This window comes from Globicephala melas, chromosome 2 (assembly GCF_963455315.2).
Source record: "Globicephala melas chromosome 2, mGloMel1.2, whole genome shotgun sequence".
In the NCBI taxonomy this organism is placed as follows: Eukaryota; Metazoa; Chordata; class Mammalia; order Artiodactyla; family Delphinidae; genus Globicephala; species Globicephala melas.
In genome coordinates this window covers 167,346,937-167,366,947 of record NC_083315.2, presented here as the reverse complement: position 1 = coordinate 167,366,947, position 20,011 = coordinate 167,346,937, and the positions used below count along the sequence as shown (strand labels likewise).

Here is a 20,011-nt window from a genome sequence, read left to right as displayed (position 1 = left end):
TGTGAAGACTAAATGACGTAATGCATGGGAATCACTGGGCTGCCTTTTATTCCACGTCTGTCTTTCCCATCAGACCATTGCCCCCCTTGAAGGCAGGACCTTGCTGGTCTCATTCCCAGCCCAAGCTCAGCACCCGCTTCTTCACAACTGTCAGCACCATCGTGCTAATAAAGGGCACCTGTGGCTCCTGTGCCAGCTGCCCCTGGGCAACCACAAACACTGACGCAACTCCAGCCACATTTTGATATCAAAAAATAAAACCTCAGGGAACTGTACGCCGAAGAAAGTTAATTCGCAGTATTGCTGTGTTTACTCAAATTTCCTGGAAAAGGCTCCCATTGGTTCATGACTGGGGGGAGGAGACCACCAAATGGTGAAGGCCACTGGCCCCCCTCTAACCATTAACCAGCAGGAAAGCTGGCAAACAAGACTGAGCAGCAGCCGCCCCGCCGGCTTACTGTACACATGACAGGATCCGGGACAGCAGGACCAAGCCAGCACTTGCAGCCCGAGCCCACTGCAGACCGTGAGTAACAGCTAAGGACTCTCCATCGCCCCCGCTCCTGCCCAGCCTCCAGAACAACGCCACGACTGTGTCTTGCTCATTTCATTTTTTTTTTTTAAATGGGGCATTGAGCATTAGGGCAACCAGCAGTGATAAGAGGCAACCCTGGGGAGGGTTTTTCAGAGTCTGTGGGTTACCCACAGGGGTTTTTATTTCTCCTGGGCTCCTGCCTTGCAGGGACTGACATTGAACTAAGAGCCATTCCCAGCCATCGCATGATGCTCCTAAGGCCAGCCAAACAGCCATCACAGCCTCAGAGATGGAGTCTGAGAGCTGGGATGCATCAGCACACACAACGCCTCTGCCGGGGACACAGGCAGGAGAGGGCATTGCCCGGCTGCCACAGCACAGACTGTGCATCCTACAGAATCACACACACCTCCTCCCCCAGTGACCCGGGGCGAGGATCCTGCAGATAGAACGGAGCCACCAGCATTACACCACGTGGTATGAGGTTTAAATGCACAGGGCCTAGGACTGTACCTGGGACTATACCTGGCTTATGGGGGCATCTGGAAAAACAGAACACAGTGGGTGTTTACTGTGTGTGTCACTTCAAAAATGAGGGACAAGGAGGACACACGTGAAATGAAATTCATGGATAATATTGATACTCTGCATTTTTACGTTGCTGGGTACTTTTCAGAGAGCTGTTTCACTCTAGAGAAAGGCAGAACAGCATGGCACAGGCTCCAAAGTCAGACGGCAGGGCTTGGAATGTCAGCTTTTACTCCCTGGGCCTCAGTTTTTTCATCTGTACAATGGGCCCAGGATGACCCATGAAGTGAGGTCACTAAAGAAAGCACTGATAACAGCTGTGACTGATATTCACAAAAGTCTTTTGAGGTGGGTAGAGATTTAATCCCCATCTTGGAGGATTAGCACAGGAGGGGATGAGGCACAAAATCTCAGAGACAACAGGTAGAGAAGGGAAGGGAAAAGAACTTCTATTGGGGGCAAGCCCATCTCGTTCCAGGCTGTGAACTGCATGGCGTCCTTGCCCAAGAAGGGACCAAAGAGGTGGAGGTGTGGAGGTGGCTAGGGCTGAAGCAAAGATTTCACTACAGTCTGATGGGGGCAGTGACAGAGAGAGGCACACAGGAGGGCTTCCTGGAGGAGGTGACCCAGGACCTGCGTGCCAAAGGACAAGAGGCAGTGAGCCAGGCATGACAAGGAGGGGACGGGTCGACAGAGTGGACCCACATGGGGCAGGACTGGAACAGACCCATCTTTGTCCCCAGCTCTCAGGCCAGAGCCGGGCTCTGCAAACATTGGGGAATGGAATGACCTCCCTGGCCTGACCCAGGCAGAGGGATGAAAGTCTGATACGTGCTGGGAGGACACCACAAGACACCCAGTGTTGCTGTGACTGAGACTTCAAGAGGCCAGATTTGAGGCTGGGGGTGGTGCTGTCAACAGGGACGGGGCATGAGGACTCCCTGGGCCACGTCAGTGAGGATCAGCTCTGCCCGCAGGCAATGGGAGTCACTGAAAGCTTTTCTGCAGGAGAACGGCCCATCCGCTTGATTTTGGAAAGATGCCCTAGTTGCAGAGGAAAGAAAGGCTGGCAGGAGGTGAGCAGGAGGAAAGGAGAACAGGTGGGGGCGGGGAGGGGGCAACGGGAGAGATGCCAAGCTCCGAACTTGGGCTGTGTCCTGAGACTGAAGAAGCGAAGACAAACCCCAGAAATTTAGAAGGTAAATGGGCCAGGCCTGGGGCGGGTATTATTATCAACTCTATTTTATGCCAAGGAAACGGGAAGAGTTTTAAACAGTGCACCCATGTCACCTAGGTCATACATAGTAATGCTGAGATCCTCATTCGACTTGGTCTGCCACAAAGCCCAGGAAAAAGGAGAACTGTCTGTAAAGCCAGGCGGCTGGGGAGGGAGGGGGCAGGGCGTCAGGGCTGTTATCAAAGCCAAGAAGCAAGGAATTTGCTTGTTTTTCTACCACGTGGAGGGAGACAGGCGGGGAGGGTTGGAGGAGGGCTGAGGGAGGTCAGGGGTGTGTTTACAGCCCGCTTTCATGAGGTTCTGGGTTTGGAACAGGCCAGGGAAAAGGCCTCCGGGGTGCTCCAAAGCAGACCAGGGTTTCCCACACGCAACGTGCACGCATTCTCCTGGGACTGGTTTTACTGCGGGTTCCCAGCCCCCTCCCGGCATGGCTAGTCCCGTAGGTGGGGTGGTGCAGGGGAATCAGCTTCTCCTATAAGTATCCCTTCTTTATGGGGATACAGGGGATTCCATAAAGCTCAGAGCTTGGGACCACTGGCCTTGCAGACAGAGTGTCCACTTACTGATTCTGAGCCTGGCTGCATTTTTTGAATTGCTCTTATCAAACACTTTTCATGGCTTATAATTAATTTTGCATCGTGGTAAGATATACAAAGATTGAGCATTTCAACTAGGTTTAAGTGTACAGTTCTCTGGTATTAAATACATTCACATTGTTGTGAAACCATCACCACTATTCATCTCCAGGACTTTTTCATCATCCCAAACTGAAACTCTACCCATTAAACCCTAACTCCCCCATTTCCCCCTCCCCCCAGCCTCTGTTAACCACTATTCTACTTTCTGTTTCTATGAATTTGACTGCTCTAGGGCTCTCATGTGAGTGGAATCACACAATATTTGTCTTTTGTGACTGGCTTATTTCACTTAGCATAATGTCTTCAATGTTCATTCATCCATGCTGTAGCATGTATCAGAATTTCATTTTTTTGAAGACTGAATAGTATTCAACCACAGGCATATACCACTGTGAAATATAGAAAAATATACATACTGATCTCTGCCCCTGGTTCCTGGTGCAGAGCTCCTAAAACCCTTGTCATTTCCTAAATGATAAGAACATTAGAAGCATCTTTTTTTCTAATATTTGTTTTCTAATATTTGGTCTTTGACCCTGCTTCCTGAGGCAGAGCTCCAAAATCCCTTGGAATTTCCTGGGTGACTGCAGTGTCCTTTGCTCTAATGAGGCAACTCTGGGTGAGCTCCTGGATGACTTCAGGATGGGGGGGGGGTGTCACCAGAAAGACCAAGTCATGATTGGAACTTATTTTCTCCCATTCTGTGGGTTTTCTTTTCGTTTTGTTGATGATTTCCTGTGCTATGCAAAAGGTTTTAAGTTTAATTAGGTCCTACTTGTTTATTTTTGTTTTCATTTTCATAGTCTAGGAGGTGGATCAAAGAAGGTCTTGCTGCAATTTATGTCAGAGAGGGTTCTGCCCATGTTTTCCTCTAAGAGTTTTATAGTATCCAGCCTTACATTTAGGTTTTTAATCTATTTTGAGTTTATTTTTGTATGGTGTTAGAGAGTGTTCTAATTTCATTCTTTTACATGTAGCTGTCCAGTTTCCCCAGCACCACTTATTGAAGAGACTGTCTTTTCCCCATTGTATATTCTTGCCTCCTTTGTCATAGATTAGTTGACCATAGGTGCATGGGTTTACCTCTGGGCTTTCTATCCTGTTCCACTTATCTTTTTTTTTTTTCTATTTTTGTGCCAGTACCATACTGTTTTGATGACTGTAGCTTTGTAGTATAGTCTGAAGGCAGGGAGTGTGTACCTCCCACTCCCCCACCCCTATATTTCCTCTTTCCCCTTCCCACTGGTAACCACTAGTTTGTTCTCTGTGAGTTGGCTTTTTTATTATATTCACTAATTTGTTATATTTTTTAGATTCCACATATAAGTGGTATCATACAGTATTTGTCTTTCTCTGACTTATTTCACTTAGCATAATGAATGCTCTCCAAGTTTACAGGATGGATTTTTCTATTTCTGCAAAATATATCATGGGATTTTGATAAGAATTGCATTGAACCTATAGATTTCTTTGGGTAGTTTTGACATCTTACATATTACGTCCTCCAATCTGTGAACACAGGATGTCTTTCTATTTACTTATATCTTCTTTAATTTCTTTCAGCAACGTTCCCAGTGTACAAGCCTTTAACCTCCTTGGCTAACTCAACTCCTAGGTATTTTATTATAAATGGAATTGTTTCCTTAATTTCTTTTTCAGATTGCTCATTGTTAGTATATGGAAACAGAACTGATTTTTGTGTGTTGATTTTGTATCCCACTTATTTGTTGAATTTATTGGTTCTTATAAGTTTTTTGTTGTCTTTAGGGTTTTCTATGTATAAGATCGTGTTGCCTGTGAACAGAGATAATTTTACTTCTTCCTTTCCAATTTGAATGCATTTTATTTCTTTGGCTTGCCTAATTTCTCTGGCTAGAATTTCCAATACTGTGTTAAATAGAAGAGGCAAACGCAGGCATCCTGTCTTGTTCTGAATCTGAGATGAAAAGCTTTCAGTCTTTCACCATTGAGTAGGATGTTAGCTGTGGGCTTTTCATATATGGCTTTTATTATGCTGAAGTAGTTTCCTTCTACTCCCAGTTTGTTGAGTGTTTTTAACATGAAAGGGGATGTTGAATTTTGTCAAATGCTTTTACTGCATCAGTTGAGATAATCATATGATTATTTTCCTTCATTCTTTTAATGTGGTATTTACATTGATCAATTTGTGTATGCAGAACCATCCTTGCATTCCAGGAATAAATCCCACTTGGTCATAGCGTAAAATCCTTTTAGTACACTGCTGAATTCTATTTCCTAGCACTGTGTTGAGGATGTTTGCATCAATGTTCATAAGCAATATTTGTCTGTAGTTTTCTTTTCTAATGGTGTCTTTGGCTTTGGTATCAGGGCAAAGAATGAGTTAGGAAGTGTTCCCTCCTCTTTAATTTGTTTGAAGGAGTTTGAGGAGAATTTGTGTGAATTCTTCTTTAAATATTTGGTAGAATTCAAAACTGAAGCCATGTGATCCTGGACTTTTTTTTTTGGGAGGTTTTCAGTTACTGATTCAATTTCCTTGCTACTTATAGGTCTATTCAGATATTCTATTTCTTTGAGGTTTAATTTTGGTATGTTTTGTGTTTCTATAAATTTTCCATTTCATCTAGGTTATCCAATTTGTTGGTGTGTCATTTTCAATTTTTTCATAGTATTCTCAGAATTTTTTAAAATTTCTGTAGAATAGGTAGTAATGCCCCTACTTTCATTCCTGATTTTAGTTATTTGAGACTTCTCTCTCTTTTTCTTACTCAGTCTAGCTAAAGGCTTGTCAATTTTGTTAATCTCTTTGAAGATGACATTATATTATATTATATGATGTTATAATTATATAATGTTATATTATTATATTATGTTACCTTACTATATAATACTATATTGATTAGATATATTATATTTTGGTTTCATTGATTTTCTCTCCTTTTTCTATTTTCTATTTATTTGTCTGGGCTTTAATCTTTATTGTTTTCTTTCTTCTGCCAGTTGCACTCTCCTTTGGTGTCTCTTTACATGGAATATCTTTTTCCATCCTTTCACTGTCATATCTGTGCCTTTGGATCTAAAATGAGTCTTCTGTAGTGTGCATATAGTTGTTTCTTTTTTTTAACCCATTCTGTCAATCTCTGTCTTTAGATTGGAGAATTGTATCCATTTACATTAAAGTAATTACTTTAATGTAATTACTTTATGGTAATAAAGTAATTACTCTATCAGTTTCCTATTTGTTTTCTGTATGCCTTATAGTTTTTTTGTCCTTTATTTCCTGCATTACTGTCTTCTTTTGTGTTTAGTTGATTTTTTGTAGTGAAACATTTTAATTCCCTTCTCACCTCCTTTCGTGCATACTCTATAACTATTTTCTTTCTGGTTATCATGGAAATTACATTTAACATCCTAAAGTTATAACACTCTCATTTGAATTTATGTCAGATAAACTTTAGTAGCATACAAAAATCGCTCCTATATAGCTCCATTCCCACATCCTTTCAGTTAAGTCACAAATTACAGCTTTATTCATTGTGGGTCCCAAAACATATAAGAATAATTACTTTTTATGCATTAGTCTTTTAAATCACATAGAAAATAAAAAGTGGAATTACAAACCAAAATCACAATAATACTAGCTTTGATACTTGTTCATATATTTACCTTTAGCAGAGATCTTTATTTCTTCTTACAGATTCTATTTACTTTCTGGTGTTCTTTCATTTTAACCAGAAGTACTGCCTTTAGCATTTCTCATAGGAGAGGTCTAGTGGTAATGAACTCCCTCAGCTTTTGTTTATCGGGGAATGTCTTAATTTCCCCCTCACTTTTGAAGGGCAGTTTTGCCTGCTATAGTGTTCTTGGTGGATAGTTTTTTTCTTTCGGTACTTTGAATATATCAACTGAGAGGGTATTTAACCTTTCTGAGCTTCCACTTCTGCCTACCTGAAACCAAAAGAATCATATATACTTTATTGTTGGTGAGGCAAAATCTTGGAAACTTGGTAGGTATTTGATAAATCATAGCAGGTGTAATTCATACTTTCAGGTGAGGAAATTGAGGCCCAGAGTCCTGACTTGCCCCAGGTCACACAGCCAATGTGGAAGAAGAAACTGGAGCTTGAGGGGGGTCTTCAATGGGGTCTTCTGCCTACTGCTCACCATGCCCCACTGCCTCAGAGACCCCACATCATCTAATGAGCATTTCTGATTTTCCAGGGCCTGGCCATCCTGAACAATGCTGTTCACCCTGTACATCTGTCTCCTCTGGTTGTCTACCAGTGGGCTCTGGACCATCCAGGCTAAGGCCCCTGACACTGACATGAGCATGAGGAACCCTCACCGGCACTTGGCTCCAAACAACGTTGACTTTGCCTTTACCCTGTATAAGCACTTAGTGGCCTCAGCTCCGGGCAAGAATGTCTTTATCTCCCCTGTGAGCATCTCCACAGCCTTGGCTATGCTGTCCCTGGGCGCCAGAGGCTACACGCGGGAGCAGCTTCTCCAAGGCCTGGGCTTCAACCTCACTGAGATGTCCGAAGCCGAGATCCACCAGGGCTTCCGGCATCTCCACCACCTCCTCAGGGAGTCAAACACCACCTTGGAAATGACTATGGGCAATGCCATGTTCCTGGACCACAGCCTGGAACTTCTGGAGTCATTCTCAGCAGACACCAAGCACTACTATGAGTTGGAGGCCTTGAATGCAGACTTCCAGGACTGGGCAGGAGCCAGCAGACAAATCAACGAGTATATCAGAAATAAGACGCAAGGGAAAATTGTGGACTTGTTCTCGGAGCAAGATAGCTCAGCCATGCTCATCCTGATCAACTACATCTTCTTTAAAGGTACCCCTCACCCATCCCGTTCTGACAAGGCCCCATCTACTATTGCCAAGGATAGTAAAAGCCATCAAAATTAAGGGTGTGCTCTTGATACTATTAGAAAGGTGAAACTATATCATCCCTACCAAGGATCAAAATGACACCCAGTAGAGCAACTTGCCCAAGCCCTTGCAGTTTGTTTCAAGGCCCAAACATGTAACCACGAACAGTCTGGCTGCCTAGTGGTCTACAAATATTGGCCAAGGTCTGGCTGTGAGTCAGGCACTTGGTCAGAGGCTGGAAATAGAGCCTAGAACCAGACAGACACAGCCGCCACCCTCAGGAACTTCCAGACGGCCCATAAGCCTTCCTGCACACACTTCCCGAGCCAGCTCCAGCCCAGACCCCTCGCAGCCAAACCACAGCCCCACCCCACCGGTTTGGAGCAAAGTTTTCCAAAATGCCTGTCCATAAAAATCACCACGGAGACTTGTTAAAATTACAGATTCCAGAGCCCACACCAGATCTACTAGAGCAAAACTGATGCAAGAATGTCCTAGAATGTGTACTTTTAACAAGGCCCCCTTCCCCAATCGTTCTGACGAGCAGGTAATTTGGGGGTATGTTATCCTCCAGAATGAAACCTACAGTCCTTAGTCTACAGCAGTGGTCCTCAACCCAGGGTGATTCCCACCCCCATCCACCCTCAGGGACATTTGGCAATGTCTAGAGACATTGTGAGTTGTGACAACTGGGGGTGGGGTGGGGTGTGCCACTGGCATCTTGTGGGTAGAGGCCAAGGAGAATGCTCAACGTCCTACAATGCCCAGAACAGCCCCCCACAGTGATATCTGCCTCCAAATGGCTAGAGTCCCAAGGTTGAGAAATCATCTGTTTCTTCTGCCTTGTCCAGACTCAGGTCTCAACATTTTCCCCATACAAGTTCCCAATACACAGCAGACACACACACACACACACACAATGTCCAATGACACCAAACTCCTTTCGTGTCTTTGAGCATGACTCTCCCCATGGAAGTCTGTATTAGTTCCCTATCGCCACTGTAACAAATCGCGGCAAACTTCGTGGCTTAAAAGAGCACCAATTTATTACTTACAATTCTGGAGGTCAGAAGTCCAAAATGGGCCACTCTGGGTTAAAGTCAAGGGGATGCCAGGGTGTGTTCCTTCTGGAGGCTCTAGGGGAGGATCTGTTCCCTGCCTTTTCCAGCCTGTAGAAGCTACCTGCATTCCTTGGCTTGAGGCCCCCTTCCCTCTTCAGAGCTAGTAATCGCATTGCGCTGACCTCTACTTCCATCACATCTCCTTTCTGACTCTGACCCTCCTGCCATCCTCTTCTACTTTTAAGGATGCTTGTGATTACAGTGGGCCCACCTGGATAATCCAGAAAATTCTCCTCAACTCAAAGTCAGTCGATTAGCAGCCTTAATTTCCTCTTGCCATGTAACATAACATATTCACAGGTTGCAAGGATTAGGACATCCTTGGGGTGGGGGGGGCATTCTGCCTGACACAAGACCCGTGCCCATTCTGTCCCCTGAGCCCTCCCTCAACTTGTCTGACTGCCTAAAACTTCTACCCACCCTTCAAATCTTGGCTCAAAAGTCACCACCTCCGTGAAGCCTCCCCTGATTCTCTCCAGCAAATCTTTGTCTCTCATACGCATCCTCTGCAGTTTGCCCACACCGAATTTTAATATGCATCTTCTTAGAACGTGTAAACCTGGACCCAAGTGGTTCAGTTTCAATTAAGTAGTCATATACAAAGAAGTGCAGGTAAAACAGCCAAAAAAAAAAGTATAATATTTAATGTGTCTCTCAACAACATAAAGATTATCCTATATGCCCATTTCTCTCCTCCCCAGCTCTCACTCAGGGCCCTCCATTAGCCAACTGAACCCCTTCCCTCCCCCAGATCTTTATTACCTGGACAGAGTTAGCATCTTGGTGAGCAATCCTCCTGCCTCTTTGTCTTTCTCTGTCTATTCTCCAACACAAGTCTGGGAACCCACCTGGCAAAGGCCTCCCTTCTTGGATGGTAGTGAGGGTGAGAGACTGACCAGCAAAGGCAGCATTTTCTTTTTTCTCCCACTTTATTGAGATATAAATGACTTATCATGTAAGCTTAAGGTATACAATGGGATGATTTATATATATATATATATATATATATATATATATATATATATATATGGTGAGATGATTACCCAGATAAGGTTAGTTAACACGTCTATCACCTCACAGTTACCTTTGCGTGTTGGGGCCAGGGGGTGAGGATTTTTAATATCTGCTCTCTTAGCAACTTTTAGGTACATGATACAGTATTATTAACTGTAGTACCATGCTGTGCATTAGATTCCCCAGAACTTATTCATCTTATAACTGGAAGTTTGTACCTTTGACCACCTTTACCCACTTCTCCGAACCTCCTACCCCATCATTCTTTTCTCTGTTTCTACAAATTCTGTATTTTTAGATTCCATATATAAGTGAGGGCATACAGTATTTGTCTTTCTCTGTCTGCCTTATTTCACGTAGCATAATGCCCTCAAGGTTCATCCATGTTGCTGCAAATGGCAGGATTCTCTTCTTTTTTATGGCTGAGTAATATTCCATTTGGTGTGTGTGTGTGTGTGTGTGTGTGTGTGTACACACCCTGTTCTTTATCTGTTCATCTATTGATGGACACTTGATTGTTTCCACACCTTGGCTATTGTGAATAATGCTGCAATGAACATGGGAGTGCAGATATCTCTTCAGTATAGTGGGTTCATTTCCTTCTGATATATACCAAGAAGTGGGATTGCTGGAGCATATGGTAGTTCTATTTTTAATTTTTTGAGGAACCTCCATACTGTTCTCCATAGTGGCTGCACCACTTTACATTCCCACCAACGGTGCACAAGGGTGCCGTTTTCTTCACATCCTGCCAGCACTTGTTTTCTCTTTTCTTTTTGATAATAGCCATTCTGATAGGTGTGAAGTGCTATTGTGGTTTCAATTCGCATTTCCTTGATGATTCGTGATTCTGAGCACCTTTTCTTGTACTTGTTGGCCATTTGTACATCTTCTTTGGAAAAAAAAATCTATTCAAGTCCTCTGCCCATTTTTTAATTTGATTATTTGGGACTTTTTTTTTTTTGCTATTGAGCTTGTATGAGTTCCTTATATATTTTTGGATATTACCCCCTTATCAAATGTATGTTTCACAAATATTTTCTTCCATCCCATAGGTTGCCTTTTCACTTTATTGATTGTATCCTTTGCTGGGCAGAAGCTTTTTAGTTTGATGTGATCCCACTTGTTAGTTTTTCCCTTGTTGCTTATGCCTTTGGAGTCATATTCAAAAAAAAAAAAATCGTAGCTAAGACTAGTATCAAAGAGTTCGTTTTTCCCTACATTTTCTTCTAGGAGTTTTATGGTTTCAGGTCTTATGTTTAAGTCTGTAACATATTTCAAGTTAGTTTTTGCGAATGATGTAAGATAGGGGTCCAGTTTCATTCTTTTGCATGTGAATATCCAGTTTTCTCAGCACCATTTATTGAAGAGATTATCTTTTCCCCATTCAGTATTCTTGGTTCCCCTGTCATATCTTAGTTGATTATATATGGGAGGGGTTATATCTAGGCTTTCAATTCTGTTCCATTGGTCTATGTGTCTGTCCTTATGCCTGTACCATACTGTTTGATTACTATAGCTTTATAATACAGTTTGAAATCAGGAGGTGTGATGCCTCCAACTATGTTCTTTCTCAAGATGGCTTTGGCTATTTAAGATCTTCTGTGGTCCCACACAAAAGGCAGTATTCTTCTTGACCCTGGGGGGCCAAGGAGTCAGGGAATGTTTGCCCGGAAATGTTTCTGGATGCTCCCATGAATTCTCCAGGCCATCTCTCCCACTAGACTATTCACTCTTGTGCATGGCATCCTCATCTCTCTGGGAGGCCCAGTACATTTGCATAGTGCTTGGTAAATGGAAGTAACTCCAGAGTGGTTGCATAGAGGTTCTGGTAACACAGCCTGGGGAGAAGAGCACAGAAAACCCAGAGAGAGAGAGGGCCCTCCTGAGCCTGCAAGGAGCCTGAGCGGGGGCTGGCAGGACAGGGGCTGGCAGGGTGTCATTTGGCGCACGGCTTTGCTCTCACAGTTTCTAAGCATTCTCATGACCACAGTGGGGCTGAGTTGATGGGAAACAGTAGTTCCTGGTAATAAAATCAGAGAGGATTTGAACATTTGAACGCAGGAACAGACATTGACAGGAGTGTGGGCTGCACCCACCTGTGCCTGTTTGTACACAGATTTTCCGTGATCAGGCAAAGCTAATTAACAAGCCCTGTTTAAGTTGAGAGATACTCTGAAATGTTTCCAGCACGCCAGGATAATAAATAGAAATGAAGAATGGTGTGGCTCTCATCACTAAACTTAGGACATGTACAGTATCCCTGGCATGTTCCTTACTTAGTGGACTGTCTCGACAGCTCTTTTTTTGGAGAACATTAGAAATATTGTTAAAAGATTTTCCAGGGACTCATCCTTGCTCTCTCCAATTTCCCTTCATCAATTCTTAGGTTTCTCTACCATAAGTTCTCCTAACTCAAGAATTTTCAAAAAAAAAAATCCCTTAAAATAGAGGTTAGATCCCATTCTGTATTTGGTTTTCTGCCAAACTGGATATACGTTATACTTGCTTCTAGAAAAGAAATACTCAGTAAAAAGCACACAGCAGACTTCTAAGGATGAAAAACCTAGCACTGAAAAATATTTTATCTACATTTTCTTGGTTGTGAGTTGGACAAGTTAGCCACAAAGCACTCCCCCCTTCAATTCTGAGGACCCCAGACTTCTATTAGAAGATGGTTTGAGAACCCGCAAATTATCTCACTTGCTGTGAGACAGCCTCAGTCATTAGGGATGGACCAGGCACAGCCCCTGGGTCTCCAGGCTCCACATCCATTGCTCTTTTCCCTACATCCTCTGGCCACTGCCCATGGTCACCCTTAGTAACCCTTCCAGGGAGTTGAGGCTGGCTCAGAACCAAGAGTTCTGGCTTCGTGGTCCAGAGATCCCACAGGCAGAGGGATAGAGAAATGTCTGCCTGTGGCTATGCTCTGGCCACTTTCAGGCAGCCTCAGTTGGGGAACAGTGACCTCACAAGGGCTTCTGGGCTGGAGGCCAAGGGCAGCCAGGACACTCAGGACCTGCTAGACTCAGAGACCTCAGTCATCTCCAGATCTGGGGAGACTTAACCTAGAGCCGATGAGGCCCTGATGAGACTCAATCCATGTCTAAATATCCAAAGATCTATCACCTACTAGAGGACTCTGGAATAAACTCAAGGGTCAAAGAGGCTCAGTCGGCAGGCATTACAATCAGGCAGGCTTTGGCTTCATCTAAGGAGCAGTTGCCTTCCCTTCAGCGTTGACCAGTAGTGGAAAGTCCCATCTGTTAGGTAGTGAGTTCCCCATCACAAGGGGAACAAACGTTGCATAATGACATCATGGAACGTGGTGGAGTGGAGTCGAGTCTAGCTGTGGTGGGAGTCTGTAACCTTGAAGGACTCATCTCGCCCTGATTCTGCCTCTGGGAAAGGTACTGCGGCCCTCAGGGCCACTCGGGAGGCAAGGAGCCTCCGGCAAGAAAGTGGGTACATTTGACTGGGCGGCCAGACTGCCTGCTGGGCTTCTGTCGCCGCACATCAGGGGGTGGGGATGGACTGGATGGTCGGTTCCCCAGCACCACCTCCAGAGCCCTCCAGTCCAGAAGCCACTCCAGGGAGGGGGGCAACAAGGCCAAGTCTGCTTTACTGAATCCTACTCCCAAATCCTAGGGCCAGCGTCCTCTGTTCTCTTTCTCTTTCCATTTTTAGAAGTCAGTCTCAGACATCGTGCTAATCCTCAAGCCATCCCAAAGGGTAGAGGATGGAACAGGCTTTAAACCTCTGGGAATTTCATATCTTAGCAAATTCCAGCAGCTCTGGTGGGGACCTTCCAGGTTGAGGGAGGCCACTGTGTCACTTGCTTGGCGGTCACCCCTGGCCCTCTGCTGCCACCCAAGTTGCGTTTTCCTCCTGCTGTCACAGGTCTGTCTCCTCCCCTCCCCCTCCCCCCTCTTCCCAGGCACGTGGGCACACTCCTTCAACCTGGAAAGCACCAGGGAAGATAACTTCTACGTGAATGAGACGACCACGGTGAAGGTGTCCATGATGTTCCAGTCGAGCACCATCAAGTACCTGAACGACTCGGTGCTCCCCTGCCAGCTGGTACAGCTGGACTACACAGGCAACGAGACCGTCTTCTTTGTCCTCCCGGTCGAGGGGAAGATGGACACGGTCATTGCCATGCTGAGCCGGGACACCATTCAGAGGTGGTCCAAGTCCCTGACCAACAGGTAAGCCCTCCAGCCAGCTCTGTTGATTTCTGCAGTTGGACGTGTTCCCAGAAAGTGGGGCAAGTGGAAAAGGGGTGCACCTGGCCGTCCTTCCTCCCCCAGACTCGCCTTCCAGGGCTCATTATTTTCCTGTCTGCTGGGTTCTCTGATCCAGAGGTCACACTTATTTATCTTTCTGTCGATTAACACTGAGCTATTGATAGTCTGGGGCATTCCACAAAGTGAGGTCCACCTTCCCCAGCAGGTTGATAGCCACCCTCTGTATTATCACATCTTTCATCTTTTTCTTAAGCTGAATTCACCCATCACCCAGCCCGCATTGATCCATTTTATTATATTGCTTACCTGAGACCAAGCACCGCTAAAGATTCCTGGGAGACCATAAAAAGATATAATGAAAATGACCACCGTATGACCACTGTAGTGACCCTGGAACCAACGCAAAGCCTACGAACGGTTAAGTCACTCAGGGAATCTAATGTTTCTTCCATCAGTCAATCAGTAAATAAGAAAGTAAGGACATAAGTACATAATAAACTCATTTTCCCAGGAACCTCTGCACCAGAGGGGAATCAAAATTATAATCAAACTTGTGTCCAGCTCTGATCCTCCCATTGGAGGAGGGAGCAGATGTTCTTGAGAAGACGGTCCTCGCTCTTGGGAGATTAGAGTTCTGTCTGTGAAGGAGCCAACCAACGTGGGAGCCGGGTGGCGGGGTGCAGACTCAAAGGGAAGAGGGCTGTAGGGGAAGGAGCCAGCACTTGGATCTAGAATCGCTCAGGAAGCCTCGTGGGCCAGGCACCATGTCTGGAATACATTCATTCATTCATTCATTCAATATATATATGGAAGCAATTGCTAGGTACCATGCACTAGGCTAAGCAGAAGGGATGCACTCTAGAGCAGAAAACGGATTCTGGTGGAATTAATAGTGGTACAATGTCATAAGCTCTGTCAGAGCAAGACAGGGAAGGAGATGCATAATGTGTACAATTTGAGGGAGGGCGGGACGCCGGGCTCTAAGCCAGGGGAATGGAGAAGGGGCTGCAGAGCAGATTGCTTTCACTTTGAACTGTGCCTTAAGCCTGAGTAGAGGTTCAGTCAGTGGCAACCTCCCCGAGAGTATGCACGGAAGAGGAAACGGCACCAGAGGCAAGTCGGGGAGGCCATTGGCCAGCTTTTCAGGTCAACCGTCCCACTCCACTTCACTCCCACCCCTCGAAGGGAACCTGTAGTTCAGATACAGGGCCACCAGGTAGTGACAAAGCGCCGTGATTCAAATTCTGAACCCTAGTGTGTTGAAAATAAGGCGAAGGATACCCCTTCTCTTTACTCCAAAAATAATCTCTTCACTAAAATACTTAAACAACATTAGTCAGTAACATGTACCATTTTCTTCTAGACTTTTTAAAAAAACATTCAAGGTAAAACTTTGCACCTTTAGACATCATGAGTTCTCTCCTTCATCCAATGCTGTGGCCTACGGCTCACCTGCACGCTTGCGTGGCCCCTTCTGCCTCCTCACCCCTCCCAGCACCACCACGCCCTTCCGCACCAGGCTCTCCGGCGCATCCGAGCTCAGCATCCTTCAGGGCCCAGATGACACCCCACCTCCCCCGGCAGCCTCTGGGTCCCACTCACGCGGCGCTCTCGCGAGAGCCTCTCTCTCCATCCCCTTGCTCCGCCGTCACCTCGCTGCAGCCCGCGCAGGTCGTGGGGCAGCTCTCCGAGTTGGGGCGATGGGGCTCCGAGTTACCTAGTCCTGGTTTCTTCACGGTCCTGCTGCTTCCCAGCGGTGTGACTTTGGGGAAATTCCTCAGCTTCTTTTTGAGTTTCAGTCTCTCAGTCTGGAAGTTAACGATGATGACTCCAGTTTGTAAGGCTGTGTGCGCCTGCGCGGATTAGACGAGATAAAGGAGGTCAGCAAGGGCAGCCAAATGCTGGGTATGGGTCGGCCTCCCTTACCTTCTGTTGCCATTTCCCATCTAGAGAAGTCACACGTCCCACTGGCCTTGGATTCCTCCTCACTTCCCCCGGGTTGCCAGCTTCCAGACCTCCCCAGAGCAGCTTGTGCTCAAGTGCAGAGGTCTCATGCCTTCCCTCCACCTTCTGGAGAGCCGGGGCCCTATCACTGACTTCAGGGTTCAGGCATCTTCTCTCTCCCTTGCTGTGTAGATGAGGACTAGCACAGAGAGGGACAGGACTTGGCTAAAGCCACACAGCACTAGCGGCATGGCTGGGGCCAGGACCCCTGCTCCCAGCTGCACGTTCCCTCCACTCCTCCACTTCTGCCAGGGGGTGCTTGGGGGACCACAGGACTTCTTGTTTTTTTCTTTTTTTAAATTGAAGTATAATTGATTTACAATACTGTGTTAGTTTCAGGTGTACAGCAAAGTGATTCTGTTATATATATATATATCCTTTTTTTCATTCTTTTCCATTATAGGTTATTACAAGATAATGAATACAGTTCCCTGTGCTTGTCCCCCATAAATCCTTGTTGTTTATCTGTTTTATGTATGGTAGTGTGTATCTGTTAATCCCATACTCCTATTTTATCTCTCCCGCCTCTTCCCTTTGGTAGCTATGTTTGTTTTCTATGTCTGTGTGTCTCTTTCTGTCTTGTAAATGAGTTCATTTGTATTATTTTTTAGATTCCACATATGTGATATCATATAACATTTGTCTTTCACTGTCTGACTTACTGCACTTAGTATGATAATCTCTAGGTCCATCCATGTTGCTGCAAATGGCATTATTTCGTTCTTTTTTATGACTGAGTAATATTCCATTGGGTGTAATTAATATATATATATATATATATATATCACCTCTTCTTTATCCATTCATCTGTTGATGGATACTTAGGTTGCTTCCATGTCTTGGCTATTGTAAATAGAGCTGCTGTGAACATTGGGGTTCATGTATCTTTTTTGAATTAGAGTTTTCATCTTTTCTGGATATATGCCCAGGAGTGGGATTGCTGGATCATACAGTAACTCTATTTTTAGTTTTTTAAGGAACCTCCATACTGTTTTCCATAGTGGCTGCACCAATTTACATTCCCACCAAGAGTGTAGGAGGGTTCCCTTTTCTCCACACCCTCTCCAGCATTTATTATTTGTAGACTCTTTAACGATGGCCATTCTGACTGGGGCAAGGTGATACCTCATTGTAGTTTTGACTTGCATTTCTCTAATAATTAGTGATGTTGAGCATCTTTTCACGTACCTCTTGGCTATTTGTATGTCTTCTTTGGAGAAATGTCTATTTAGGTCTTCTCCCCATTTTTTGATTGGGTTGTTTAGTTTTTTGATATTGAGTTGTTTGACCTGTTTGTATATTTTGGAAATTAAACCCTTGTCGGTAGCATCATTTGCAAATATTTTCTCCAGCCATAGGTTGTCGTTTTGTTTTGTTTATGGTTTTAAACACTGTGCCAAAGCTTATAAGTTTGATTCAGTTCCATTTGTTTATTTTTGCTTTTATTTCTTTTGCCCACAAGGACTTCTTTAGGTATTCTTTGCTTCAGTGTCTGGTAGTTTAACTGGATCAGGTGGAATCAGCTCAAAGAAAGAGCTGAGAAGAAAGGACTTTGCAATTCAGAGGCCCAGAGAGGAAGATGCCTGTGTGATGGAGGGAGAGGCAGATCCTGCTTCTTGTTCTGTTCCTTCCCCTGTCCCGAAAGAGCAGGTCTGGCTGGGAGGCAGGGTCTGGAGGGATCACAGGGGAAACGGGAATCTGGCTGGCCGGGCCCAGCCCTGGGAAAGTCTAACCCCATCTGCTTACCCCGAGCAGCCTGGTGGACCTGTACATCCCGAAGGTCTCCATTTCCGGAGGCTACGACCTCGGAGGCATCATGGGGGACATGGGCATTGCAGACTTGCTCAACAACCGGACACAATTCTCAGGCATCACCCAAGAGGCCCTGCCGAAGGTGTCAAAGGTAGGGGTCTCTAGAGCCCATCCTTCTTCCCCCCCCAAATTCACAATACAAATAATAATAAGCAACATGGAGCCCATTCATGAGTAGGCTTCTAGGCCCCCGGCTGAGAGGTCTTGTCCAAGCCCCTAGTTTTACAACAGGCTAAATGAAAGCTCAGCAAGAACTTGATGTCCCCAAGGTCACACAGGAAGCTAGTGACAAGGGAGCACCACAGCTCAGGTGTGCACCGTTCTGCCAGGCCACACAGAGGGGGCACTGTGGAAGACAAGTCATCATGGCAGGGCTGTGAGCAGCCCCCAGGCCAAAGGAAACGTCTGCGTGAGATCACACTGAATGTTCTATCCAATGCTGTTCTTTATCTCCATCCTTCAGCTTTATGTTCTGTTATTCATTCATTCAGAAAATATTTACTGAACATGTTCTATGTGCCCCAAACTGTGCTAGACACTGGGTATGCCTCAGACGTGGCCCTGCCCTCACAGGATCTTACAGTCCTGTGGGTGACAAAACAGGAGAGGGAACAGGAGGAAGCTGTGGTGGCAGCAGCCCCCTCCCTCGTGCACACAGACTTTGACCATCATGATGTGGGCACACAGTATGTGCTCAATAAAATGCCTGTGTGTGAACTCAGTCAAACAGCTACCTCCTTATGAGGTGGGTGTTACCCTAGTTTCTCAGGTCACAGAGCTAGTAAACAGCCTGACATTTGACTCAAAACCTCATATTCCCAAAACACACTGCAGGGGTTCCTAGCCCAGCTGAGCTTCTCCCTAGCCTATTTACAGAGCACTCTGAGCCTCTGATTCCCTGCTGCTCCATCAGTGAGAGTCCTGTCCCGTAGGTGTTGTTATTTAATCAGCCAGTTCTGATCTTTCCGATGCTTTTGATGCAACCTACTCAAGCGTTTTGCTGACTTGAGAATATCTTCTAATTTTGATCACAACAAAGGATGTTTCAGCAGGCAAAGATGCGCCTTTTCCCTACAGAGTGGGCACAAGCACGTTGCATAAGTTGAACCCTCTCAGTTACTGGCAGAGTGGAGAGGGAGCGAGGGGTCCCTCCACCAGCCCAGGACCCGGGGAGGGGGGCCCGATATGGATGCTGAAGTCCAGTTTCAGCCCCAAGTCCCTTGCTCTCCGTGGGTCGGCTCCAGCTGCCCACTCTCTAGGGAGGAAGTCTAAGTGTGGCCTGAGTTCCAGAGGTGGACAGACCCCAGCGCTAGTCCTGGGGCTGCCACGTAGATGAGGAGCCAGCAAGTGACCTTCTCTGAGCCTCAGCTTCGCCATCCAGAAAACTGAGGGTGGGAGGAGTCGAAGCCAAGAGGCTCGGAAAGCGCCGCCCACGCGGCTGGTGTTCATCCTCCACGCTCTGTCCGTTCCCGCCAGGTGGTCCATAAGGCCACGCTGCAACTGGATGAGAGGGGCTTGGAGTCGGCCGCCCGCACCCAGGTCCACCGGAACTCGGCGCCCGAGCCTCTCACAATCCGCTTCGACCGGCCCTTCGTTGTCATGATCTTCGACGACTTCACGTGGAGCAGCCTCTTCCTGGGCAAGGTTGTGAATCCGACCTAAGGGGACGCCCCCTGGAGCCACAGCGCGTCTGACTCGGGCACCAGGGACCCCACAGAAAGGAGTGAGAGGTTCCCCCCAATCCTCCCCTGGTTCCCCTCTGGTAATAAATTACTGTCGTTGCGACTGGTGACAAGTGTGGTTGAAGGGGAAGAGTGGGACGATTGATAAAACTTGAATAACATCAATATAATACTGTACCAGTATAATTTTCTAGTTTTGGTCATCGGCCTAGGGTTATGTGATGTATGGAAGCACTATTATTTTTGTAAGTTTGAAATTATTTCCAAGTAAGAACTTGAAAAGAAGGAATCACACAAGCCAAAACACAACAGAAGAACACACACAC

General features: G+C 45.8%; 1 protein-coding gene across 2 annotated transcripts; it reads left to right on the top strand.

Moving 5' to 3' along the window:
* The first annotated feature begins 411 nt into the window (after nt 1-411).
* On the top strand, nt 412-19,700 carry SERPINA6 (serpin family A member 6). Of its 2 annotated transcripts, none has more exons than XM_030883127.2 (5): nt 412-526; nt 7,139-7,767; nt 13,878-14,148; nt 17,947-18,094; nt 19,480-19,700. In XM_030883127.2, the coding sequence occupies exons 2-5, from the start codon at nt 7,158-7,160 to the stop codon at nt 19,663-19,665; spliced, it is 1,215 nt and encodes a 404-aa protein (XP_030738987.1). In that variant the 5' UTR covers nt 412-526; nt 7,139-7,157; the 3' UTR covers nt 19,666-19,700. The 2 variants fall into 2 exon arrangements, with proteins under 2 accessions (XP_030738987.1, XP_060149648.1); XM_060293665.1 differs by lacking the exon at nt 412-526 and adding an exon at nt 2,033-2,139.
* Nucleotides 19,701-20,011: the final 311 nt, after the last annotated feature.

Excerpts from the sequence above, each read along its gene's own strand:
- SERPINA6 (XM_030883127.2), top strand. The coding sequence starts at position 7,158 with ATGCTGTTCACCCTGTACATCTGTCTCCTCTGGTTGTCTACCAGTGGG. Across the intron at positions 7,768-13,877 it reads CAACTACATCTTCTTTAAAG|GCACGTGGGCACACTCCTTC; the intron begins GTACCCCTCACC and ends CCCTCTTCCCAG. Across the intron at positions 18,095-19,479 it reads CCCTGCCGAAGGTGTCAAAG|GTGGTCCATAAGGCCACGCT; the intron begins GTAGGGGTCTCT and ends CGTTCCCGCCAG.